Genomic DNA, 27,928 nt, shown 5'->3' with positions numbered 1-27,928 from the left:
CACTGTCCACCAATATTTACTATCTTCCCCCTTCCCCACTGCTTTGTTTTGGAAACTAAGGCAAAGCCAGACCAACCAGAGGTGGGTAAGGTTTGGGCAGACACACGGTTCTTGAAGGCAGTGTTTGGTTCCCTCTCTTGCCGTGTTTACCAAGCTGATGAATTGGCATTCAACTCCCCATTCCCTTCCACATAGGTACACATGGCTATCCTTCCCCCTCCTGAACCATGCCACTGAGGACCGTCAGACCTACACAGCTGCAGAATCTTTTTTGCAAAACCAGTACACACCATGGGCAAGGCCACCAGACCAGTAAACAAATATAGACACATAGCAAAGTAAACTCTGTAAAAACACAGCAAAATAAGCTCCCACCCTTTGTACAGCTCAACAATGTCAAAGTATGCTCTGTATTGCCAAGAACTCCAGGGGAGAAAGAAAGAGACCCTTTCTCTGACTAGTCCCTTATTAGCCATTTTGGGAGTTCTTCCTGTCAGAGAACCACGGTAAGTGCAAAGGCTGGAGAATATTGGATTTGGAAACCCAGAGATCAGCAAATTTTCTTTACAGGACCAGATAACAAATAGATTATTTTCAGCACGGGAAGCCATATACTCTATTGCAACAATTCAAGTCTGCCTTGTGGCAGCAGCAGCCACGGTCAAGTGAATGAGTATGTGTGGTGATGTTCCAATATAACTTTATTCACAAACACAGGAATCTCTTTTTCAGTCTAGCCCCTCTCCATGCAGAGGAGGAGAGGTGAAGTGATCAATCCTGCAGTCAGAGAGCCATTTAGATATCCATCCAAGATCAGATTTGTAAGGCTTGGTGGGAGCAACAGAGACACTCATGCCGGTCTAAGAGCCACCAAAACAGAGACTAAAATGACCATCTGGTTTTTTTTTTTTTTTTTTTTTTGTGTGTGTGTGTGTGTCTTTCTGAGACAGGGTCTCACTATGTAGTTCAGGTTGGCCTTGAGCTCACTTATGTAGCCTAGGCTGGTCTCGAACTTGCAATGATCCTCCTGCCTCAGCCTCCTGAGTGAGGGGATTACAGGAGTGTGCCACTATGCCTGGCTAAAGTGGCCATCTGGATAACTGGATTTTTGAACTCTATTGAACTCAAGACCTTGTGCTTGCCAGGCAGGCGCCATGCTGCTGAGCTATATATCCCCTGTCCCTAACTGGAGATTCTGACTAAGATATTTAGCTTCACCAGAAAGGGTGAAAAAGTAAGTGGAAAACGACAGGTTAAAAATCTCTGTATAGGCTAAAATCTATGGGAAAGTTAATCACAAACTCAGGATGCAGAGATGGAACCACGGTTACAGCTCCTGAGGGTGTGTTGCTAACGTTCACTCATCAAGGAGACTTAGGAATGATCTTAAAGTGTCTCTGGAGAAGTGCTGGAAAAAAGGGAAAAGGGAGCTGGAAAGCCACTGGCGCTTGTCCGTGAACAATATGAGAAGAAAACAGCAAATTCATTTTTTCCAGTCAGCAGCTAGTCAAACATCTAACAGTACATAAATGGTCATGGAGGACAAGCCCTCTTATCCAGGGCTGAGAACAGGTTGTTTTGGCTGTCAAGCATTTTCAAAACAAGTTTTCTTGGTCTCATGACAGGTTGTAGCAAGAACAAGAAAACAGAAAGAGTGGAAGATCCCATGATCACTGCTCTGGCTTCCACGTGGGCTGGCTCTGCCTGCACAGTCAAGTTTGCTTTCAGAGTGTTCAGATAAAGCTGATCTTAGGGTTAATACCCCCTTGCCAGTGACACCATTTAATAAAGTAATTCCTCTAAAAACTCTCTGGCAGCAGGATAATCATTCTAGTCTAGGAGGAATAAGAGGTCAAAGTCACTCTTAAGCCCAAGGGTGCTATTCTGCTTGAACCCACGCCCTGCTTTGTTTTAATTTCCCCCTCATGTTATGTGGACCGACTCTTTCCCTGACACAGGTTGAAAGCTATCTTCTCAGAGGTGGATTTTTCCATCTCAACCGCAGAATCCTTGGTCAGGGTGGGGCAAAGAAAGCAGCAGGCGGCCCGAAAGGGCGGGCCAGGCTCAGGCTGGGCTTAGGCAGGGCCACTTGCTCCCATCAGCAGCAACGGCCTGCTCTGGGGCTAAACCAACTCTGCCTGCAGGAAAGGAGTCCAGGCACAGAGCTGAGGGCGGTGCTGCAAAGCACAGTGCGCCAGGCAGGGCCCTGGGACTACTCATCACATAAGCCAGAGAAAACATTCAGAAATCAACTAGACAAGTGTGCCAGGAATTCTCAGATCCCTTGGGCGATCACTGACGAACCAGACGCAGCAGACAGAAGACCCACACCTAGTTCAGACTCAAATTCTGAAGGACTGTGTGACCTGGGCAGCACACCTCCCTTCTGGATTGCCCTTCCAGCTCAATACTGTACCCTCAGATTCCTGGAGTAGTGTGTACTCCGCTCCGTTAGCATCATGCCTGGATAGCGCTCTCTAGCCCTGGAGGAAACACATGGAAGAGGGCGCTCTACCTGATGCTGGCTCTTACTCTGAGTCAAGTTACCAGGCCACAGGGGCTGTCTTCATTCTAACAGCTGTCTGCAAAACTATTCTGAAGAAAGAAAAGCCAGTCCTCCATGGGACCCTCAAGCAGGAAGAAGCAAAGGCCGATGTGTGTTGGTGCCCAGGTGCAGAGAGGGTCAGGGCCATGTGAAGGCCAGCAGCCCTCAGCGGCACACTCAGCTGCACAGTGGGGACACTGGCACTGAATACCTCTGCTCAGGAAGAGAGCTGAAGGTACCATCTAAAGCCAGCTGTGTGGAGTGAGGGGAGAGGCAGAGGAGAGGAGGAGACAGGGAGACAGGGGGAGAGGGAGAGAGGCAGAAAGGAAGGAGGGATGGAGGGAGGGAGAGACAGACAGATAGAGACAGAGACAGAGACAGAGAGAGGAGAGGGAGAGAGGCAGAATAGAGATATAGAGTTACAGATAGAGACAGAGACAGAGACAGAGACAGAGACAGAGACAGAGAAAGATCCTTCCCCAGATCTGCATATACTCTTCTGGTTGATTCTGGGGTCATCCCAGCTAAATGCAAATGTCAGATAAACTGCAAATAACATTTGAGTATAAATATTTCCTACATACTGCGTGGGACACTCTCATACTAAATCATTTGTTATTTATCTAAACTTTAAATTTGACCCAGCATTTTGCATTTTCAGTGCTGTCTGTCAACCTAACTCAAGAGCTGGCCTTGGAAAGCCAACTGAGGTGGCGGAGAAGAGGTAAAAAGGCTCAAATACTCCTGTGTAGTGTTCTACTAGCATGTGCCGAGAACTTTAGTTTTCATTGCCTTTATTAGTATTTCTGAGGCGGAGAAGGATCTAGGACTTACGAGGTGTACGCCAAGGCAGACCACTACCAACATGTAATCTCTCGGTCAGTTAAGGAAAACTGCCTGCCTACAGAACGAGGGGTCAGATCCTGTAGCATGGCGGTCGGCAACAGCGGCCACCACTAACTGCACTCGAGAAATCTGGGCAGTTTACAATTATTTCCCCACTTAACATTCAATCCCTTGCGAGGGAGGTTTGTCTCCCCTCTATGTACACATGACAAAATCAAGACTCACACAGGTAAACGCAAGCAAAACAAAACAAATACTAGAAAGCACAAGGATTTGCATTCTGCTGGTCTCATTCTAGAGCACATATTTGTTCTTTCCACTCTGTGGAACTCTGTTGCCTACCTCCTTCCCCTCCATCTTCCTGTTCTTGTTTGCTGCCCTTTCTCCGTCCTTCCTAGACCCTGCCTGTCCTCCACTGCTGGCTTTCCAGACCTCAGGAACCAGAGAGCATCTCTTTTCTGCATGGTGCACAGGTCGATACTTCCAACTGATATTTACATGGAACAACTCAGAGCCGTTCAAGAGCAGCATGCCCCTTGAAAAGGTGGGGACCTGGGGTGCATTCTCAGTTTGAGAGCCAAGTTGCTGTGTGACCTCAGACAAGTCACTTCACTTGGCAGGGCCACACTTCATAATCTGTAAAATGTTGTTATAAGAATTACAAGAGTTAAATATAGGAACCATTTCCAGCTCTGCTGCTGCATCTTAAGTACTCAGGATGTTTACTAACACTAGCATGAATCATCTAGAAGATGATCAGGAGGGACTTGATGACCCATTATCATTTGTTCTGTGAAAGATAATGAAGTCTTGTTCTGACAGATAAGTTCCCATGAAATTCATTTTTCTGAACTGGAATACTGACAGTTTAAGGATCATTTAATCCCTCAGCAAACATCAATAATGGAAAAGTCTGGTTTTCTAAATTTTGATTTTGAGTTTCTTTTTCTTCCTTTTACTTTTGAGACAGGGTCTCACTATGTAGTTCAGGATGGCCCTGAACTCACTATATAGCCCAGGCTGACCTCAAACTCACAGTGACCCTCCTGCCTCAGCCTCCTAAGCAATGGGATTACAGGTGTGCACTCTCATGCCCAGCTCAAGAACTACAGTTTGTTGATTCACAATTCTGACTTATACTGACTTACTGAATAGTTAATGCCATGAAAGTTCCCATCATTAGAATGGAATCTCAAGCAGTGATGGACCATCCTAGAAATCAACCAGCAGGAATTGTAGATGGACTCTTGAAAATACAGGTAGGTAAGTTTTAGGGTCAAGAGAACAGCAACTGTGAGGGCGTGTGTGCATGTATTCTGGGGGGCTTTGCATGTACTCTGTACATGGTGAGCCCTTATAGATTTCTCAGTGAATTTAGTAAAAGTTGCAGCTACACAGAGGTGCAGTCTTCCTAGATCCCTTCTGATTGGCTCTGGGAAACCACTGTTGCGTCTTACTTCTTACAGTCCCTGCTGCTCTAAAGTCTGCTCTCCCGATGGCCACAGCACCTCTTCCAGGCAGCTCAGCCCTGACCACCCATGACCCACGAGGCAAACTCCTTTTTCCCTTGGAAGAGACTGTGGACTCAGGACTACCCTACGTGCCCCCACCTCACTTCTGCTTTCTTTGCTTCCATTTTCCACCAGGCATGACTAAGTGTCTGGGGAGATAGGAGTCACTGGGATTTTCTGTCTTCTTCCCAGACAACTGTGCCTCCTTCCTCCCCGCCTTCCCTTCCTCCTTCTTTCTTGCCCATAAACCTTAGTATTAAGTCTGGCCACATGGATATTTTACGTTCTCTTCAATATATTCAGTGTCAGGATTTCAGGCTCTGAGAAGAGCTATTTCTACTCAAGAACACCCCGGACTTTCCCCATGGGCATAGCGGCCTTCAGTCTCCTGGTGAGCCACTAGGCAGAAGGTTCCCCCAGCCACTCCATGGACGGGTACCTGGGCCCAACCACACAGGCATGCCAACCTTCAGCCCTGACCCCACTGTGCTGCTCCTGGGAGCCAGGAAGCAGGCAAGGGCAAAGCAAGGGTGGGACATCAGAGCTGGCTTGGGCTGGGGTTCTCATCTTTGTACTACATGTACCGAACACGTTCTTCCAGGAAATGGAATGAAAGCTTTATATCCATTATTTCATTTTGTGTCTATCACAATGGTTAATGCTCAGTATATTCACATCTAGCAGGACTAGATCATCTCTAAACTGCCTTCCATGTTCACCATCCTGAAATGCCCCCACTGTCAAGCTTATCTTCCTAGAGGCACTGCTCCTTGCTCATCCAACTTAGCTCTCCTGTTGGAAGTGGACTTTGCAGATCACTGAGGAGGGCTAATAGCTTCATTAGCTACTTGCCACTCTTGCCTACTTTTCGCAGTCCTCCACCTCAGTGAGGCACGGGTCAGTTCATTTTCAAGGTGGGCCTGTGCTGAATGACCTGACAACTGGCAAGACAGAAACCTGTTTTTGCAGGAGGAAGGCCTCTGCTCGTTATTATGATCTGCACAGAATAGATGGCCCTGACGGTTCTTTGATGCTTCCTCTTTTTTTTTTTTTTTTCTAGAAGTCATGCCTTAATGAGAAGTGATAGAAACAAGTGGCATGGCTCTCTTTGGCTGGACTCCACATCATCCACGACAGCCCCGAGCAGCCCTGGCGGCACCTGTCAGAAACCAACACGCGCACTCAACAGTCAAGCCTAATTCCCAAGAAGCTGTTTTAACTTGACATCTGAAAATGTTCTGCATCTAGAATTATTTTACAGGGTGTGTGTTCAGGGCATATGTGTGCACGTTCCACGGCTGAAGTGTTCTATAAATATCAGATGCAGACTGTACAAAAAGCATCACGTACAGGGCGTCCTTAATTCCATTTATTAACGTTTTCAATGTGTGTCTGACTCTGGCAACAGAGATTGAAGTTTCTCAACATGAAAAAAGAAGTACGCTAAGCTACCTTAAACAGGCTTTTTACTTAAAATCCCAGAAATGTAAGACAGCTGAGTGACTGTCAGGTAGGTACTAGTCCCAGCACTTTCAGATGAGGGTACTGAGGTCCACAGAAGTGACCCTGTCTTTCCCACACCCACACAGGAAATTAATTAATTAACTGATAAGGTGTCCAGGTGAGACCCAGGTGGCCTCATTCTCAGGCCAACCTTCTTTGCATTTTCTTCACTTACTCTACAACTCACCTTCCAACAGTTGAAAGGCAGCTCTGACCCTATTACTAAATGTTCCTCTTTGATACATTATAAAAATTCAAAACCAGATTCTCTGCTCTTTTCTTTCTAATCTGTAAAGCATCTGTATTTTTCCAAGGAAGAAAATATGGGACCACAACTCACAAACCAGGACGTGTAGTGATGGCGAACATTTTCCCAATGGTAGGGGTGGCACCGCTGGAACCCAATCCTGAGTCCTCAGGAACTGAGTAACAGGGTAACTAAGTGAATCTTGCTGGCCAAGATGCTCTCCCCTTCCAGCTCTCTCTCATGGGCCTCTCCTGACCACACAAGCTCAGTGTGACTTCTGGCTTGTGTGGCTGAAGCCAGAACATAAATCCCCCAATATTTTCCAGTGAGAAAGTAGGATGGATGAGGGTCCCATCCCTGAGACAGCTATAGAAGAGCACAGAGGGAGGGCTGGGAAAGCTGCTGTGAGAGTCCTGCAGAGTGGGCTGAGCTGCTCCGATTCTGAAGGGGAGAGGAGCTGAGCTGTGAGCAGGCGTGCCTGGCACGGTGGGGTCGGTGAGGGCTGGCAGGATGGAGAGCGGCTCGCTCTGGGATGAGGCTGGGTGAGCAGGAGCCAATGGCCAGGCTTTTTAGTGGAGCTTATCATTTCACAGTAACAGACGTCAGGCTTGAGTAAATAACACGCTCTCTCTGACCTACACGGCTTGGAGAGTAGGCCTGGATATCAGGCAGATCTGGATTCCTCCCCATCTCTGTTGCTCTCTTTGACAGGAAAAACAAACCAACTCCCTTCAAGATAGCTTGCAAAAGGATTCTCTCTAAGAGTTCGAGAATCCATCATTCCATTTTATTTGTATTTGGTTTTCTTTTTTCTTTGCAGTTTCCGTATTTTTAAACCCTGTGAGGAAAAGCCCAGGTGGGACGAGAGAGCTTGCTTGTACAGCAGTAGAGCGTGGGGAATGAAGGCCTTGGGACCCGAGCCTTCCCGGAATCCTCTGTCAGCTTGCCAGAGGAGCTGGTCCCTTTGTGTCCTCTCGGGGTGCTTGGGCAGCCCAAGCTGTGCTGGCCTTGACCTGGAAAACTCCCTCTGCCCCCTCAAGGGGAGTTTAGCGGAGATGAGGTTGGGATTTTTTTAGAAAGGGAACTATTCCTAGGAAAGTTGGTGCAAAGCTGAAGACAAAAAGAAAGCCCATGAATCATAGCCGCAGTTGGGTTATGAGTTCTGTCTCTGAGGTCTGCCCCCAGATGGGCCTCGGGGGCACAGCTTCCTAGGAACCCAGCAGGAGCATTCTGCCCACCTCAGAGCTCTGTCTTCTGCTACCCGCCCCCCAAGTAGCTCCAGTCACAGTGCCCTTCCTTACAGAGAGGACATAGCGAGTGAGCAATTACAGCTGGCCACCATTTCTACCTTCATGGTCAACACCCCACTATTGGCTTCCAGGTGGGAGATCCAAGAATACAGATAGGAAGAGGGAGGAACAGGATAGACAGTGAGTCTTGGTGGAAAGAGACGAAGGGGGAGGGAATGGTGGAGAGGGTAGGGGACAGGAGATGAGAGGGGAGGAGGGAGGGGGGAGGGAAGAGAAGTGAAGGGAGGGAAGGGAGGGGAGGTGACTATGACCAAGCCTGTTCTAGGGTCTTCTCTCCGAATGAGGAAATGAGAAGAATAGAGCTCTGGGTTCCACTGCTGGCCCAGCCCAGGCTCCCTCAGGATGGCTTACCCAGCACAGGACTGAGGGAAAGGCCAGACCCTGCACCTCAATCTCAACAGAAACAAGGAACCTTGTGGGTGCCGAAGGAGCTAACAACAGGGAGCCCACGAATGAGTGATTAATTCTTGAAGAAACAAACACACAAGTAGGCTCCTATTATAACCACTTACACTCTGAGTACCCTGGTCCCCAAAGAATTCTCAGGTCTTAGGGCTCCAGTGACCATGCCGTGTGGGTACTAAGGGAACTGGGGTTTCTACACTGTGTGCCACTGAGACCCAGGGCTCTAGAGGGGCAAAGGGGTGAAGACGGGGTGTAAACTGCCTGGAGACACCTACCCCTCTTGAATCAAGGGGAGGAGAGTTATTTTTAGCTGCTTTATTTAGAGGCCCAACACATGAGGCTGTATTAAAGCATTTGACAGCTAATGAGAAGTTTGGAGGGAAAAAAAAATGTCTTTGGGAATATTAGAGCACTGACATTCAAAAATATTCAGATTAGTTCAGAATGAATGACTTTTAAAAATTCTTGAAAGAGATTATTCTACAAAGACTGTAGGATGACAGGGAATAAAAGTATGCCCACTGAGAGCAACATATGGAAGATTATGGTCTGTTCTGGAGGACCTGGATAGGACCCTCCCTCTCCTCCCTCCTTTCCTTCTATTCTTTTTTCTTTTTTTGTGTGTGGTGCTAAGGGTTGAACTCAGAGCTTTGTGCTACTTTCTACCCCGCGGGGCATCCCTAGCCCTAGACAGGTTTCTAAGTAAGAAAATAATATCTCTTTCAGAACTTGAGGAAGAAGGGAAACAACAAATACTTGGAAGGTTCAAGATAAATTACTCCCATGTGTGGACCCAGGAGTTATTTTTAAAAATATTCTTTAGTGATTCCTTTTATATTAATAGATTTTATGTGTAACAAGCCGTTGCAGTAGGTGGTTTGGCATTAAATTCTATTCTAGGATCCTACTAAGGCCTCTAGGATCAACCTAAGGCTTTATACAATGAACTTTATGAAAAATGCCACTCCATCTATTTATAGATTTCTTAGACTAGAAAGGAGTACAAAAGAGTCATCTGCTCCAGTCTTCTAGACAGGTTTAAAGTTATGTACAAGATACTAAGATATCTTTTTTTGAAAGTGATGGCTGGTATGTAGATGAAGCAACTGAAGGGTGAATTTTTCTACTTTATAAACTGGCTGTGTTAGCACCAGAAAGAAAACAAACAACAAACAAACAAAGAAAATGCATGGATGGGCAGCTTAGAACTGTTGACTTTCTGGCCAACCCACTGGAGCTGGAGAACTGTTTACTGGATTCATGTGAAGATACGAATGTGAATTCTGCAACTTTTAATTAAAGATCTCCTTTTTTTCCTTCAAGGGATGAAGACATTGGTAGTTAACATTTATTGTATGCTCAGAACGTGCCAGACCATGCTAGACAATTCATCTGCCTTATCTCGTGCAGTAGGAACCATTCTAAAATGATCCCCCAAGTTCCCCACCCCTTCTATATTCCCTAGGACTATGAACATGATGGATTTAATTCTGGTAATGTTTATATGATATCCGGTTTATTGTATGACACAGATGACTTTAAGAAAAAGAGATAACGACCTAATAAAATAACCACCTTAAATCTGGGTCTAGAGGTTGAAGATCCAGATATCAGAGATTAGAAACATGAGAAGAAACTGATACCTTACTGGTACTTTGTTAATTAGCAAGAGAAAACCTATACACCCTATATGAGATTCATAGTAAGCCTCTGCATCAGGCTTCACTATTTTAGAGACAAGGAGATCAAGACTTGAGCAGTTCATACACGTCCCTGAAGTCACATGGCTAGTGAATAACAGAAACAACTTTAAACCCAGCTGCCATGGCTTTGGCGTAGGTACACATAACTGCCACGTGCACTTCCTTGCTGTAAGTGAGGTGCCAGGCCTCTGTGCACGAAGCCTCTGGCAAGTCACACAGAGCGACGCACTGTGTCTGTCTGCCATGATATTGGGTACAGAAAGTTCAGAGGGCTGAGGCTGAGCCCTGACTCCACTAGAAGCAACTGGTATGCTCTTGGAAAGTCCATGAATCCCTCTGAGCCTCAGGTTTTTTGTTTGTTTTAATGGAGGGCAGTATGAGTTTCCACAGGCCCGCAGGGATGAGGGTGCCTTGCACCTGGTGAAGTCCACAGGGCAGGCAGAGGCACCAGCATGGCACATAGGTGGTGTCTTTCCTTGGTGCCCTTGACTCCTATTTTGGATATGATCTCAATTGTTTTGAGGATCGTTTTTAAAAGTAAGTTTTCTTTGGAGAGGAAATGATGCTCTATTAACTTTATTTGAAACCATAAAATAAGATCGAATATGATTTTTCTTTTTAAAAAAAAATTCCTTAAAAGCCAGTTGAATGTGAAAAGTCAAAGCAATAACAATGTACTGTGGAATGTATAATATAGGTATAAGTAAAACATGAATACTATAGCACAAAGGCTAACAGAGGGTAGAAAAAGAAGTATATAGTTTTGGGGTTTTATATATAGGTGAAGCATTATAATATTAATGATAGTTGTGGTAAGTTAAAAATATATTCTTAATGTATAAACTAAAATATAATACAAGGGGTACATCTGAAAAGCTAACAGATGTGATAGAATGGCATACTAAAATATGTGAATAAATCAAAAGAATAACAGAAGAAAAGAACAAAGGAAGAAAGAACAGAAAAAATTAAAAAACAAATAGCAAGATGGTGGATTTAAACCTAATGAGCTCATTAATTATATTAAATGTAAATTAATCAAATACCCCCATTAAAGGCAGAGATTATCAAACTCTTTAAAAAAAAAACTATTTTAAAACAAAACAAACTACTTTAAAAAACAAGGTCTACAAAGCATTTCCTTGACATGTAAAGACACAGATAGGATAAAATAAGAAAGGATGAAAAAAACTTATACCATATAAAAATGCACAGAAAAAAGTTGGCACAATTATTTTAACCTCAAGCAAAGCAGATTTCAAATCAAAGAAGATTATCAGAAATACATGCTTCATAATGACAGGAGGACCAATTTATCAAGACATAAATTTCTAAATATGTACGTATAGTATTAACACACACAACAGATTCTCCTCAAATATGAGAGGGTTATGCCAGTAAACCCACTGTAAATTGAAACTCATTAAGTCAAAAATATATTTACATACCTAGACTACAGAACATCATAGCATAGAGCACAACACACTCTATAGATTGTCCATTGTTTCCCCTGGGAACTGCAGCTGCACCAATGTTCAGCACTGATATTAACTATCACTTAGCCAGCCTAGGTAAAGATCAAAGTACAAAATCTGAAGTATGGTTTCTACTAAATGTGAACTGCTTTCACACCATTGTAGAGTCAAAGGATTTTAAGTTATCCATTGTAAGTCAGAGACTATTCATAAAAAAAAGTCTGTCCACTCCACTGTAAATTACATGTAAATTATACTGCAATTAAAAATACACACATGGAAAGCCTTTGCCTTCAAAGAACTCCTGATTTGGTTAAGGAAACACACACAAAGGTGTAAAGAAAAATTAAAAAGTAAAGCAAAAGAGATTCGAAAGCAGTATGTGACCCCCAGAGTAGAAGCTGAACCCCAGGGGCTTCCATATGTTAACTCCTCAGTTGACCCCTCACAACAGGCCATCCCATGGGGAGGGGTGCAATCCTGTGCTACAGGATGAAGTTAAGAGAAGTTAAGCACCCTGCCCAAGGTCACAGAGCTTATAGGATTATACTTTGCAACAGGAACTGGGACATGCATGACCCCAAAGCCAGTAAAGGGTACTTCACTTGTGAAAGACAGAATGTGCTGGATAGCCATGAACAAAAGGCACTATGGTAAGAAAAGCCCTGGCCAGTGCCAGGAAATGTCCTTTCTAAATTCACATGTTTAGAATTGTGCTCACAGGAGGGATAAACAGCTGATTTCACTCAATGGGCTCTGGGGCTGTTCATAAACCATGAAAGTGTTTATTTCATGGGCAGAGCTCCCCAAGTGAATTACAGTCTTTTATGCCCTGCATACAGTCTTTGCATAGGACAAAGAAATGGTGTATAAGCAATGCTACAGTTGACCTTTCTCTCTTTTGAGCCTTTCTTATCTAGCTTCTCCATCAACCTCTAGCCTGCAGTGTGGGACAGTTCTTTGGCTGTGTTTACTCATTACCTGGCCTCCTGACACAGCTCCGTATAGTTACAGTACTCAGGTCAGTAGAAGAATGGAGCCTGAAACTATTTTTCCTTGCTAGCCTGAGCTGCTGGCTTTCTCTTTTACTACATTTAAAGTAGAGTCATCTTCACTATAGTAGAAAGCAGATTTTTTAACGTTACTTCAGATGTTTTCTTTAGACTGGCGTTAACATAAAGCAAATGTCTCTTAAAACTCTGAACCAATCTGTTAAGATAAACAGGCTTCACTTACAATATTCCTACACTGAAATCACAGGCTTGTGGTCTGCAGCTCTTTAAAGACTCAATTCATGCACACTAAAATGTCTACTTAAGAAACACACACACACACACACACACACATGCACACTCACATACACACAGACACCAAGATAGCTTTGCCATGGAAACCACAAAGACATGTCTGGTTCAGACTCCACAGCACATACCACAAATAACGGCCCATCTTCCAAGGATAGAGCTTATGTATACACAGGGAAAGCCCAGAAAATTAAATGACTGCAATACTTCAAACATAAAACTTACTTTACAATTCCTTTTCAAAATTGTATTTCAAGATATGTAAGTCTTCATCATTGTTCTTAGCTGTATTTGCACATTTGTTCTTTTTCCTTAAGCAGAATTTCAGACATTGAAGACATGGATATAAAGGGAAAAGCGCACACTGCTGTTTCACAACTCTGGTTCTAGAGAGTTGTGTGAACCTAGTGTGGTCTGGGTTTCTAGAGAAACCCACTTGTGCCATTATTTAAGAGTCCTAGCCTGCTACATATGAAGGTCTTGTACTAGAGACTGGCAGATGCTAGGAGACCTCCTGGGAGGGAATGGGGTATCAGGGAGGTGGAGGCAAGAGCAAGAATAAGAACACCATAGGCTGGAAGAACACTAAGAACAATAAAGAACACCATAGGCTAGAAGGCCAGGCTTTGTCAGTGGGTACTTTAAAACTGTCAGAAGTTTGATATGATTTCTCGCCCTTGCTGGGCTACTTATTCCATTAGGCCATGGACAATTTCTAATCTGTTTATTATTATGTCCTCAGCATGGAGCACAAAGCCTGGAACATGGTAGATGCTTACTAAATATTGGATGAGCAAATAAAGAGGATGCTTAACAGATAGTCTTCATTTGTGTGATTCTTTGGATCTGATCCCTTCAGCTGGGATCACAGGTGTGAGCATATGGTTGTTCAGAGTGATAAAGTAATAACCACATGCCACTGAACTATTTATTTTTGGAAACTACCATTTCAATCCACTGCTACTTCCATGTAGGAGGCCATGGTTTATAAAAACTTATAGATACCAACAATTTCCAGATACCAAAAAACCACTCAGTGTATTTCTCTATTTACCTATTCTATACGATTGAGATAAGAGCCTTCCACACTGGGAGGTCTGTGATCAACAGATGTACCTCTAAACTCCAAACACCAGCCAACTTTAACCCACATCGGATCACCACTTCCACAGTGGTGTTAGTTCGTTTAAACAATCCATGGATTTATTTATTCACTCAAGAAACACACAGGTCCCCACATCGTGCAATGACTTGTAATACATCACAGACATGTAATGACAGATATAATTCAAAGAGCTTCAGTTGCACATGAGAGAGTAGTGACTAAATCCACATATTGACCATTAAGTGATAATTTTATTTGTTTACTGTAACCACAAATTTTCCATTAAAAAAATCATGAAAGTAGCTGTCAACATTGTCAACACCACTTATCCACAATTAAACCTTCTATTTAGCACTTCTTTTTCAATCTGAATACAGTGATAGCCAATTTGGGGGCCGACAGAAATAGTAGGACAGGGAAACATTTTCAGATTTAGGTCAGTTTCTTCTGATAAGGCTACATAAGGGCATCGGCAAGCTTCTTCTATAAAGGGCCAAATAAATAAGTAAATTTGGCTTCACAAGTCTCTGTTGCAACTGCTTATTCTGCCATTATGGCATGAAGGCAGCCATAGATAGTAAGTACAGAGATGGGTGTTGCCGTGTTTCAATAAAACTTTGTTTACAAAAATAAACAGGACTTAGCTGGTGAGCAATAGCTTGCCAACCCCTGGACGAGGCAAACAAAATGCTCCTCTCTGCAGGAAATAATAATAGATTCACTTACTTTGCTCTTTTGGCCATTTCATTTCCGTCCCATCTGGGGCTGTATGGATAATTTTTTTGGGCTTGGGAGTAAAGTTGTCCACTGTTGGTGAAATGATAGATGGACTGAAATGTGAGCGTTGGCTGATCTCGAGGAAAAAACAGGGGCAGATCAACTGAAAAGACCGAAAAAAAGGAAAGTTAGTGCTAAACACAGCTTAAGATTTTTTTTTTGGCTAAATCAGAATGTAGGGGACAATACTATTGGAAACATTATACTGGTTGAGGCTTAGATCAAAGTTGTGGAGCCAGGGACCGAGAAATACAAAAGTGCTTTGCCAAAGTGCAAGATCTTCCAGGGGGCAAATCACATGTGTGTGCAGCATAAGCAGTGTGAGGCAGGGCGTGCAGTGCTGCAGAACTCCGTGGAATAGGCACAGAAGCTGGGGCAGAGGTGTGAGGAACACCCCAGCCACCCAATCTCCCTTGCGCCCCTCATCCAAACTTTTACTGCAAAGTTAGCTGTGTAACTGTTTTCAGTCTCTCTTACGCCACAACTCTTTGAGGGTTAGGCAGCGTCTTCCTCATTTATAATTTGATGGAGGACGTGGGATGGAAGTCATTTTACAAGAACAGGTTTGGAAGAAAGACAACAAGGGTAGTGCTAATCTTTCTGCTTTATGGGATTCAGCAACTAGACCACCAGGAAAAATAAAGTTATCACGCTGCTTCTAATCAAGCAGTGGATTTTGATACTCAGCAATTTCCATTTTTCCATATGTGTTACCACATGTATTTATAGCTCCTAAATCAGAGGGAGCTCCCTAATGAAGGCATTCAATATGCCTGCTGGTACAGGATGGCTGCTCCCTCTCTTCAGTGTTAGTATGCATTAAGTGCTTTATCTTTTCATTTTGGGTTCTTTAGCTTAATTTTTAAAAAATAAAATGACACGCTAGCTTTAGGTGAATTAAGCCATTATTAAAAACATAAATTGTTTCAGTAACACATTCTTTAAGGTAGATAACATATGTCTGTGTGAATGTTACCCATTTCTTGGGCAAAGAACAGACACACTGTCAAAAAAAAAATAGAATTTTCTAGATTTTCATGGTACTTTTAATTTGTTGATTAAAACTCCATGAAAGAGACATTATTTTGACCATGTGCAGGTAACAGATGAGCAAACTTGAGGCTCCAAGGGGCTGATTAACTTGCTCATATCATAGTAGGCAGGGGCAAGAGTCAAGTCTAGAACCACGATTCAAACGCTAGGCTCTCACTGTGTGACAATGCCTCCTCCTGCTCAAGGACCTGGTAGAACTTGCTTACAACTCATGCACTACGCCATAATTACATCTTAGTAAGCCTAAGTTCCATGTAAAGAATGGCCAAAGTTAATCTTTTTGGCTACAAGAGGTAAATAAATTAAAAGAATACATACTAGATAGTTATAAATCTATCTTCATCCCAGTGTGGGGTGACATTCAATTTAGACGAGGCCTATAAGCACCAACATGATTTCTTTTTTTTTCTTTTTGTTTTGTTTTCTGGTATCGGGAATCAAACTCACGACCTCGCACTTGCCAGGCAGGTGCTGTGCTGCTGAGCTAAATCCTCAGCGCCCCACCAACATGATTTCTTGAAGGAAAAGTTAGGTTTATAGCAAATTGGAAAAAAAAAAAAAGAAAACAACAACAACAAAAATTTCCAAGAAACAAAAAATCATCCAGTTGGTTAAGCCTCGCGACCTCTAAGCACACTTGACTCTGATGCTGTCTGACTCAGCGCTGTGGGGGCTTTCTACGGATGAATCACACTACAATCACAGCGGGGGGCAGGACTGTGAATGTCCACTTTTTAGTCCCACTTCTCGAGCGCCATAATAAGGCAGCTGAATACTTATCTATTGATGTCGAGGCAGAGATTTCACAGCACACAGGAACAAGAGAAAATATGAAAAAGACTAATCCAAATAATAATTCAGAAAACTCTTTCTGGTCCCTTCACTTACAAAACTTGATCTGTAACTGCTTCAATCACTTCCGACAAATACGCTTTCTAAACTTTTTATATCTTTGCTGATTAGTTATTTAATTTCTTCTGCTTAATTTTAGAAAAAATGCCTGTCACATATGAATGACCTTGACTCTAACTGTAATTGTTCAAAAACATACAAGCTTCCAAATATAAAACACAGGGATGTGATTCTTAAGCTATTGGCTTCTTTGGGGCTTTGGAATATAATTACTCTTTAAAAATTTGTGTCCTAAGAGATAGAATGTTGTTATGTTGTTCTGGCCTCAAACTCCTAGGTTCAAGCAATACTCCTGCCTCAGCTTCTTGAGTAGATGAAACTGTAGGTATGTGCCACTGTACCTGGCTAAAATATACTCTGTTTTTCCTTGTTATTTTGTTTTAAAGAAACGGATTGCTGGTATTAGTATTTTGATATGCTAAGAAACAATTTTTCTACCTATTTCTGAACTATCTTTGAGTCAAATGCCCACTTAGCATAAAAAACAAGTTTAGATGTGAATGTAACTAATTTACCTACGTGAGTGACTTGTTCTGATTTCTTCTTTTTGTTTATTTTTTCACTATATAGTCCAGGTTAGCCTCAAATTTGCTATGTAGCCCAGGTTGACCTCAAACTCATGATCTCCTGCCTCAGCCTTTCAAATGCTGGGATTTCAGGTGCATGCCAATACACTTAGATGTTCTAATTTTTTAAAAAAGACAAAAAACTGTATGTTGATATGTGTACTGTGATCCTAGCTGCATAATTATTTCTCCACAGAGATTTGGCTAATAAAGTGTAGGAGAAGCCAATACTAAAATTTAGTATTTTTTTCACATACACAGTAAACTGGATTATTAGGGGAACAAGAATAGAGCACTTCAGAAAAAAAAATCAGTAATCCACATGTATGAGAAAATAAAATTTTAAAAACACAAATATCTTGTTCAACTTAACTCAGCTGTATTCTTCCTCTCTCGGTCAATAGTTAACAAAAGGGTGCTCTCTTAAAAAATGTTCTACACAGAATAATTTAATAACTATAATATTTATGAAAAACACCATGCATTTTTCTTATAAGAATTACCTGAATGGTATAAATTAGTAAGAACTTTAAAAAAAAAAAAAAAGCTCTGTCCCTAACTTTTGCCTATAGGCTAATTCATGATTTTCTGATGCATAATAAACGACGTACTTTAGGCCTTCAAATGGCTCACATGCTCTGAAGGTTCCTGTCCGGTTGTAAGCAATTTGGACCCATAGTTTCAGCTGTATCAAAACTGAACACTGATAATTTGTTTTGTGCAACCTACTGGTTCTGTTTGGCTCCTGGAGCAGAATCACTCCCTCTGGTTCAATCATTTCCTACTTCCTTCTTTCTGCACGCAGAGACTGAATCTTGGTCCGCTCTCTATCCAGGGAAGGGACGGTCCTCACTTGTTCAACAGACTTTCAATTACTTGTTGGAACAAGTCACATTAAACATGTCTAATTCTGCATAAATTGGGTGGGTCTCAGGGCTCTGTGACTCTGGGAGAAGTGGCAATACTTAAGCCTTGTTTTGGACAGTTGCTGCAAGGATGATTTGTACTGGTTGTGGTCCCAGAACTAGTGGCACCTACTAGGATTTCTAGCTTTGTCGGAAGCAGAGTGTACTGGCACAGGGCACTGCCTCTCCATAAATCAGTGACGAGCAAGTGGACAGCTGTAGTGTACCAGACCCTAAGTGCTCATCCTAACAACCATAAGAAGACTCCAGGAGAGTGGTATCTAAGTTCATAAGATTCTCTAGAAAGCCCTTACTTCTCCAAACACCAAAAGAATGGAAAAATTAGTTCGCGACAGCCCCCAAATGTCACTGCATTCGTAGGACAGCCTGTCAGATACTCAGAACATTTCAGGCATAGTTCTAACAAGTTTCATTATATGATTTTTCCAGAAGAGAACAAAACACAATGATGGTAAGGTGAGGACAAGGCACTTCAACAGCAAATAATGACAGCTAGCAACCTGGAGCAAGGGAAGAGTGTAATAAATAAAGGTGGAGTAAGAGGGGCAAAAGAAGCCCAGTTTGGTACCACTAAGTGTAGGAAACAAGAGCTCGTGCACCGCAGTCAGCCCTCGAGCTCTTCCCACACAGTCAGTGACATACCCCACCTGACCCCCAGTTCCTTGGGAACTGTGCAGACACCCATGGCTGCCTACCTAAGAGCCATTTTCCATCCTTCCTTCTTAAGGGCAGAGCCCCTCCTTCCATCCAGAATTTGAAAGCGCTGGATGTCCTCTTTCTTAGATTTTCATAAACCAAATGTGGAAATCTGACTCACTTGTGCCTATGGGACCTGAGGGGAAGTTGGTGAGGGGTCTTCTGAGAAATACTTTCCTCTCTGATTAAAGCCATGTGTAAGAATAATTCCCCATTTCATTCCAATCTTGACCCTGTCATGTGAAGTCCTGAGGCTTGGAGCTGCAGCACCCATCTTGTGACTCCGAGGAGGTCAGCGGTGTCACTGAGCTGCTGAATTGATCATCCCTGGAACTGCCTAGTTCTAGGTTTCTTGTTTTATGAGATGCTTATCAGCCTTTACTGTTTAAACCTCTTTTAATCAACTCTTCTCAGACTTACATTCAAAGGCACTGACATCTAAAGAAATGTTATTTCTTGTACCTTCTGTTGAAGAAGGCAGAAAAATGGTATAATCTATTTCAGAAATATTTTCACCAAGCCTGGTTAAAAAAATTCAAGACACATAAATAGGAAAGTTTTACTTGTCTGGAAAAGTCAGTTTTGTGGGGCAGTTCAATCTTTGAAAATGCCAAACAAATGAGGGGTTAACCATAATTGCTTCCCCCAGAGTCACATCATCAAATATTTCTGTCATTATTCACAAGCTGGCCATTATTTCGTCTCCTCAGACCATCCGCACTATGTGCTACCCCGCTTCCGCGTGTCCTCAGGTTAGGAGGGAAGGTCCTTGCGGATCCACTGTGTGTGGATCCCAGCTTCGGGCTCTCAGGCCTCTCCAGTTCCTCGAAGCTGCTTCTGCGGCAGTGTTAACCCCTCGTGGACTTGCTTCAGCTTGCCCTGTAGTGATGATTCCATTTGAGGGTGATTCTTTCGGAGAGCTGCCTGTACACATCTCACTCCCAGGCTACCCCAACCAGTGTGGGAAGTCTGCCATTTATTTAATGAACATCCACATCTTACTACTACACACTAAACCTGTGAGATACATGGATTCCAACTACGAGAAAATTAACTACCACATAATCAAAATACTTGCTTATAAGAAACATGAAAGTCAACATATCCCTATTGAAGGCATTAAAAATTAAATGGAGCTGGGCATGGTGGTGCACACCTGTAATCCCAGCACTCTGGCACTGAGGCAGAAGGAACACAGGTTCAAGTTCAGCCTGGAAACTTTAGCAAGACCTTGACTTCAAAAATAATAAATAAGTAAATAAAATAAAAAGTAAAAGAGGGCTGGTGACACAGTTCAGTGAGAAGACTCTAGATTCAATCCCTAGCACTGCAAATATGAATAAATGAATAAAGGGAGAAAGAAAGAAAGGGTAAACAAATAAAAATGGTCAGCTACATAGGTGGCTGAGGCAGGAGGAAAGTTTGAGGCCAGTGTAGGAGACAGCGACATCTTGCCCCCACTACCAGTGGGGGTGCAGCTCAGTGGTGGAGTGTTTGCCTGGCATGAACACATCCCTGGGTTCAACCCTTAGTACCATGGAAAAAAATCAAATACTGTCTCCTTTTGTCATCACTATCTTTCATTCAGTGATAGGGGAGAGTAAAAAGTAATGAGATTTTGCTAACTAAACTGGTTTTATTTTTTACTGGCTTGTACTAGTTTCAAATTTTCACTATATTTTGTGTGATTTGATCGTGTGAACGGGCTACCTCTGGGGTTTTAATATTATCACTGAAGCTTGCTGTACATGTTACAAAACTCCTGTTACTGAAGGAAAGAGCTAGATTCAAAAAAACAAAATGAAAGAAAACTGGCTCTGTTTATTAGCGGTGACATCACATCAAAATACTTAGTTTTTAAATACTGATTTTTCTCATCTGCAAAATTTGGAGAATGACTCCCTCTCTCATAGTGTTTGTTGAAAGGATGAAACAAAAACTGCGTAGGCACTAAGTAAACGTTCATACCTTTCCCTCATTCCCCCTTTTTCCTTGGTTGTTTTTTTCTTTTTCATCTAGCTTTACACACTGTCATATGTATGAAATTCTGGTAACTACAGTATAAGTTTTCAGGTGCTTGCATTTTAACTACTTTGAGGGAAATCTTCCTAAACTTTGGGCAAACCTTCAAGTCTGTGAGTCCACTGAACATAACTTAGCCTTGGACATTGCACATATGAAGAAGTCATTATGCACGATGGTCTCAAGGGTTAAGGATGTCTAAGTTTGCTTTTTCCTAAGTGCCACCTACCTAGGAGCCCACACTTCCCAAACTGCTGTTAAGAGATGACAGCCCTGAACAGAGCACGGTGAGGCCGCCAGGGCACAGAGGGATGACACAGTTTGCTCCTGCCTATAATCTTTCTGCCCTTTGATTCCTTTTTCTAGTGAACCCCTTTTTTTCCAAGGCCAACTCCGCCTCCGCACTCTCTCTTGCCTCTTCTTTCATCTATTTTGTTCTCGCGTGTCTCCATGTCTAAAGAGTAGGCTTTTGCTGCCGGCGCATCCCTGAACAGAGCTGGTGGCATGTGCGGATGCGCACGCTCTGCTAATGCGCAGTGACGCGATTGGAACCCGGGTCACGCTCCGCAGGCACTGCTCTGAGACTCTCTCCTCCTGGATAGCTGAAGTTTTAGGAAATCTTCCCTTTGTTTATACTCTGCTTGGCCTTTGCTTTTGAGGTACTTCACAGACACAAATTTATCATCCCAACACCCAATGGAATGTGCACATAAATTCACAGGAAGTTCAAGAGGAAAGGGGTGCTGCATGGCCAGTAAAGAGCCAGGGTTCTGTCGCGCACCCACTTAAATGAACCGAGACTAACTGTACCAGCCTAAGTCAGTATCAACATTACCATGGAACTTAACACTGCAGACGCCCCTGGCCCCGGAGTGATTCTGTTCTTCTCAGGTGGAAATCACTGCTGAGGACTGTGAGCTCAAAAAGGGTAGGGGCTCTGAAGGGGTTCAGTACTCCCGCACCTCACACAGTGTATGACACACAACAGACAATAAATGCTTGGAAAGGAATGTGTGAAGGAAACGGAAAATAAAACTTACATGAGATTCCATTTCATAGGTACTGGATTGATGAAAATATAAAAACCAGACCATACCCAAGCGTTGTCAAGGCTGTGGAACACTGGGCATTCCCACTCAGTGATGCTAGAATGTGAACTGCTACAACCTCTTGTACAGCAAAAATGAAGAGGAACACAGGCAGCCTTTCCATTCCCAAGAAGCTGCTTGCCATGTGTGTACCGGAAGACACTAGGCAAAGGCTTATTGTAGCATCACTTGTGACAACAAAAACTGGAACCACCTTAAATGTCCACCAAGTGGAGAGTGAATAAATGTACTGTGGTGGGCTCCTCCCAAGGAATGTCTCACAGCAGTTTAAAGGAATGAGCTAGGGTGACCCCGAGCAACACACATGAATCTCAAGGACGCAGCATTCAGTGAAAAAAGCAAGTTACAGATGAACGCTTCAACATATGCTTATGAAATTTAAAAACATGCACATATTATGAATGTGTAGTAAAAGTATAAAAACAGGCCTGGGGCAAATGAAGACTGCATCAAACAGTAGTTATCTGTGAGAGTCAGGGGGAAAGAGAGAGGGATGAGATGTATGAGGGAGGGGTATGAGACTATGCTATCTCTTAAAAAAAAAATGAAACTGGGTATGGTGGCACATGCCTACAATCCCAGGACCTTGGGAGGCTGAGGCAGGAGGGTCACAAGTTTGAGTCCTGCCTGACCAACTTAGTGAGACCCTGTCTAAAATGCAAAATAAAAAGAAGTGGGGATATAACTTATTGTGGAGGTTCAATGCCCAGTATTGAAAAAAAAGTTACAGTAACCTATTAAAATTTGACTAAGAGTTATGTGAGTGTTTCTGTACTCTTTCTATACTCATGTAAGCTTTAAATAGCTATCAGTTTTTAAAGTTTTAAAGAGCAAAGATGTTAATTTGGGGCGGGGGTTGCTGAGGAATGAACCCAGGCCCTTGCACATACGAAGCCCACACTATACCACTGAGCTACAGCCCCAGCCAAGACAATAACATTCACAGCCACAGAAAACCCTCTGTATGATTCCATTTATATCAAGTTAAAGAAAGAACAAAATACAATTAATCTGTTACTTGTTATGTTTATCTGAATGATTGCTTGTGGATACGCAGCAGGCAGTACAGCTGTTAAGGAACTCAAGGGGGCACCTGACATGCAGTTAGGAGTGCTCTGGGAGCGGCAGTTACAGGCTCCTGAGATGCTGGTACTACCTCTGCTTCTGAGTGCGGGTGCTATTTTACTAATCCTGAAAGTACTCAGGTATATTTCATCAGATCATTACATATACATATTTTCCTTTCTTTGTACTTTAAAAATGGAAATATTTATAAAACTAGGAGGGCCAGGAAAGTTGAATGTGCAGTTTGTGCAGGCAATGGCACACACATGCAGCACATGTGAAGTCAGGGAAACCCTGCTTGAGGTTAAAGTTCTGCCTGAGGAGACAGACTTGGAGTTGGTTTCAGAAGGTTAAACGATGAATCAGAACCACTGGGGAATGTTCCGTGGAGAGACAATAAGACAATAAAGCATTAGCTACTGTGTAGACACAGCAATTTTGTACTTGTCATTTGATTTCTTGATATCATACCCATTAACAGCAGAGAAGCCCTAACTGCCTATTTCTTTCCCACTGTTTGCCTGCCCTGGTTAATGTGGCAAGAAATGGGTGACACAGAGCTGAAGGAGGCAGATGCTGGCCTCGGGAAACTCACAGGCCAGGCTGTGCCTGCTCCTCTGGGTTTACCTGGCTTTGCTCTCATTAGGGCTCAGGAAATGCCTCTGTCTGAGATCTAGGCATACTCCCACTGTGTACTGCCAAGCAGGGCTGGCCCTCATGGAGAGGGCTAAGGATGCCAATGGCCAAGATGGGGCAGGGCATCCCCGGCACAGGAACCCTGCTTCAAGCCCTGCTTCATCCACCCCTCACCTCGCAAGCACACTCCCTGGTTCCGACCCCACGCTGGAACTGAGGATGCACACTTGCTGACCTCCGTGCCTCCCGCCAGCTGTGCCAGCTGTGCTGCCTGTCCCCTGGATCCCCTCCTTGCTCAGATCCTGGCCCCTGTGCTCTGTAGACACCTCCTTTCCTTGTTCTGGGCTCCTTGTTCAGTCCCTGTGACCCACGGCTGCTTCCAACACTGGCATAGTCCACACCCTACCCTCCTCCAGGAAGCCTTCCTTGCTGCTGAGTGATTTATCTGGCCTCAGCATCCATAAATCTACTTCCCAGCTGGGCTGGGCAATGTCAGTGTGCTTATCTTTATGTGTTCTCCTACACACCGGGTTAGACACACAGTAGGTGGCCAACAGATACCCAGCGACTGACTGGCATAGATCACCCAACCGAAGGAATGTTGGATGCACTAGACAGAACCAGGCTCTGAACAGACACAAAAAGCAATCTAGCAAAAGAGAACACATTAACCAGCATTTAGTACTGTTTGAACTACTATTTTTAAAAGAATTCAGTCACAATAAATAAATTCCTTGCCTGGGAGTATTAAAAAAGAAATCTGGCTAAATTAGGGAAGAATTTGATTAAAAGAATCCTTAAATAAAAATATAGTCAAATACGAAATCCTTGGCACTTAAACACTGGGCAAAGCCTCTAAAAAAGTCGTAAGCTTCTAATTTCAAAAAAAAATCAAGGACAATGTACCAAATGTAGATGATTAGAAGGAAAAATACAAATTCGGTCTTTGGTTAAGGTGGGAAGGGGGCTGGCACCGGTCAGTTCAAATTTCAATCCTCAAAATTTGGACCAACAGAGCTAGACATCAATTTGCAAAGATTGTGACTACCCCACTGCGAAGGATGACTAATGAAGACTTACAAAGAGAATAAAATTCCTCAAACTGACCTAGTCTTTTTTTTTTTTTTTTTTAAGGATCTCATTTTGACTTTTATATTCTGGAGAAAACAACACGTATGCAATGTGGTCAACGCTCCCTGGGCATGTGCCAGGATCCTGCCCCGGGGAAGCCAAGTGACAAGGGCTGGGGTCTTTCCTCTCTGACAGCACAGCTCAGCCTCCAGTGTTCCTGGGAAGGGAGGCCATGGGGGGCAGCAGCAGAGGTGTTCACACCGCAGGACCTGGTAGAAAGAATGGTGTCCAGGGATTTCTAAGAGGCCTGCTAAATGAGATGGTTTTGAGCGAGGCTTGAAAGACAATCAGAATTCTGACAGGTAGACGCTAGGAGAGGACTGTGACTGGAAAGGAGGGAAAAAGACAGAGTACCAGGCAGAGGGAAGAGTTAGAGCAGAGGACAAGGGTGGGAAAGTGGTGATCAGGGAGGATAGCAGACAGGCTAGAGGGCAGAGTGCTGGCCTGAAAGGACTCTGGATAGAGATATTAACCTGTGAAGCATTCTCCATGCACAGCAGAGGACTGTGGCCACTTCCTAGGAGCACAGCTAGCCTTGGACATTCATGTAAATCCTCCAAAATGGATGGGGTTTTGGAAAGCATAATATACAAGTAAAAGGGAGTAGTTATTACCAGCAAAGCTTATCTGGGTGAAGCTGAATGTTCAAAGGAGGAAGTGCTCTGGAGAAGATGATCCAGGTTCCCCGTAGTAGCTACTCGCTTTTGGCAGATTAACTGACCTCTGAGCTCTTTTCCCATCCACAAAACTAGGAGAACTCTAGCTTCAGGGTTGAAAACAAAGCATGTACAGCGTGCTGTCCAGTATCTGGCACATGGAGAGGGCTCGGTGAAAAAGGCTGGAACCTAATGGAATGTAACAGAGGCATGGAATACTGGAAAGAATACGGTCTTCCGAATATAACAGATCTAAGCTTGATTCCTACTTTGCCAGTTCCAACCTGGGTGACCTTAGGCAATTTATTCAACTCTGAGTCCAGGCTTTCCCATCTTTAAAATGGGATAATACCTACCCTGCAAGGCTACTGAGTGGTTTACATGTTACAATGAATATACGTGTAGACTACCTGGCACACAGAAGGTACTTATAATTGATACCTATTATCATTCATTTTTTTTCTCTAGAAGTAATTAAAAATTCTGTGCCTATATAATTTCTTCCCAGGATGACTAAAAAAATAAAGCCCGTTGAGAAAATACAACCCATAGATCAAAAGTAGCCATGTTTCTTTAAGTTTTCAACTTAGTTCAGTCCCCCATTTTATCTGAGGTAAATTCAAAGTCTTTAGGTACTCTTCTCTTCAGTTTTACAATCTTCTTTGTTCAAGTAAAGAATCACAACTCTGGGGAATCTCAGGACAAGTGGGGCCCTGCAGCAAGAGCTGATCATGACCAGAAACATCTGACTAGCAAGGAAACCTGCGGAAAACCTGGCCACAAGTTTTTTTGATCTTCAAAATGAAATATCATCCTCATTCTCATAGGTGCTGCATGGAAGGTAAAGCTTTTCTTTTTCCTTTACTTGTGAGTGGTCTTGCTCCTCAGTAACAGAAGACCAGAAATATAATCAATTTATGAATATTTAAGGATTATCTATTTGGTCTGTAACTTATCCAGCTTTTGGTTTGGTTTTGTTGCTATAGTTATCTTGGTCAGCTCCTTTTTTCATTATTTCTTCTACAGCAATAGGTGGAGGATGCAGTGGGGGAATGGAAAAAATGTTCTTGTTTGATAGCAATTCCATTTAGAGTTTCACTTGGGATAAAGGTATGGTGGCTGCTTAAAATAAGGTTTTTAAACTGTCTTATTATGCTCATACCTAACCAGAATTAAAGAGGACAAACTATAAACATAACATGATCATGTTGAGGCAAGCCCTTGACTTAAACGAGCTGCTTGACTTGTACATCAAGTGGAAAGGAATAATTCTTAATTGAAGGCAATGGCTCAGTGTTATCCAAAGAAAAGCAGCTTCATGCTACACAAACCACTCCTGACAGGTATGCTTTCCAGATAACTGAAGGTTTTTGTTCTTTAAAGCTCCAAAACTTTATCTTTCTCACTGGTTTTGATAGAAATTTTTCAAAAATAGATTTGTCATTTCCTTTTTTTTCTTTTCTTTGTCTTTTTGAGACAGCATTTCACTATGCAGTTCAGGCTGGCCTTGAACTCACTCTGTAGCCCAAGCTGGCCTCAAACTCGAAGCAATCCTCCTACCTCAGCCTCCTGAGTGCTGGGATTGCAGATGTGCACCACCACGCCTGGCTCACTCTTATCCCTTTCTAAATAACTCAAAGTCAAAATTATGATTATATCTATTCTTATTGTCTTCACTCAGGACACTGAAGCCAATGAAGTGTGTCTGCCCCAACCTTAGGCAACTAGGGCCTACTGTTTGTAACTTCTTGGGCTCCTTCCCCCTAACTCCTGGCCCTGGTCTATTAGGTCATCCTCCTAGATTCTTCTAATGGTTAATGGTATCTATGCCACAGGTCCTCTCCAGAGTGCTTCAAGCGCTCATGACTTGGGAATTAGCCCACCAGACTTAGAAGGTGTGAGAGTCAGGTTTGGGGGAACCCTGTGAATAAATCTCACTGACTCTGGGACACCTCTTTAGTCTTCTTCCCCTCAACTGCTTTTTGAGAGGGTGTTTGCAGAGCCCAGCTGAGCTGTACACAAGCAAGAAGTTTACTCAAAAGCCAACCCCCACATGTTGTCAAACAGGGACACCCTCAAACTGCAGTTCAGCAAGGGCTTGGAAATCACCTATGCATGTTATAAGCAAGGAGATCGTGCTACCGAGAGTCACTTGCCCCAGAGAGTGACCTGCCTCTGCAGCTGCAGAGAGGACCTCAGGGCCCTGACCTGAGTCCACTGGGCTGCTTGGTAGAAGGCCACTTAACCACATGATAAATCTCCCTCTGCAGGAACCAGGCAACTGCCTCTACAGTGGCTGCCTTTACAGTATGACTCTGGGTTCCTTGTTAACCCAAATCTGAAAAGATCCCAAGAACAGACAATAGATGGGCATGGTGGGTTTTGTTTTGTTTTTCATTCTGATAATTTTTTTATTTATTTTTTT

At 43.2% G+C, this 27,928-nt stretch overlaps 1 protein-coding gene across 4 annotated transcripts in view; it reads right to left on the bottom strand.

Annotated features, from left to right (window-relative positions):
* Nucleotides 1–27,928, bottom strand: part of Bre (brain and reproductive organ-expressed (TNFRSF1A modulator)) — a 415,144-nt gene that overhangs the window by 14,291 nt on the left and 372,925 nt on the right. For 3 of the 4 annotated variants that reach the window (XR_263443.2, XM_005400518.2, XM_005400519.2), the window contains one exon: nt 14,681–14,834. The exons of the other annotated variant lie outside the window; for it this stretch is intronic. Coding sequence is in view for 2 of the 3 variants with exons in the window: in XM_005400518.2 (XP_005400575.1) it covers nt 14,681–14,834 (154 nt within the window). In the remaining variant the exon portion in view is untranslated. The remainder of the gene's footprint in view (nt 1–14,680; nt 14,835–27,928) is intronic. 4 annotated transcript variants of the gene reach the window in all.

This window comes from Chinchilla lanigera, unplaced genomic scaffold, assembly GCF_000276665.1.
Source record: "Chinchilla lanigera isolate Chin_1 unplaced genomic scaffold, ChiLan1.0 scaffold00068, whole genome shotgun sequence".
NCBI lineage: Eukaryota > Metazoa > Chordata > Mammalia > Rodentia > Chinchillidae > Chinchilla > Chinchilla lanigera.
The sequence above is the reverse complement of the archived record's forward strand: the minus strand, read 5'-3'. Positions and strand labels throughout refer to the sequence as shown.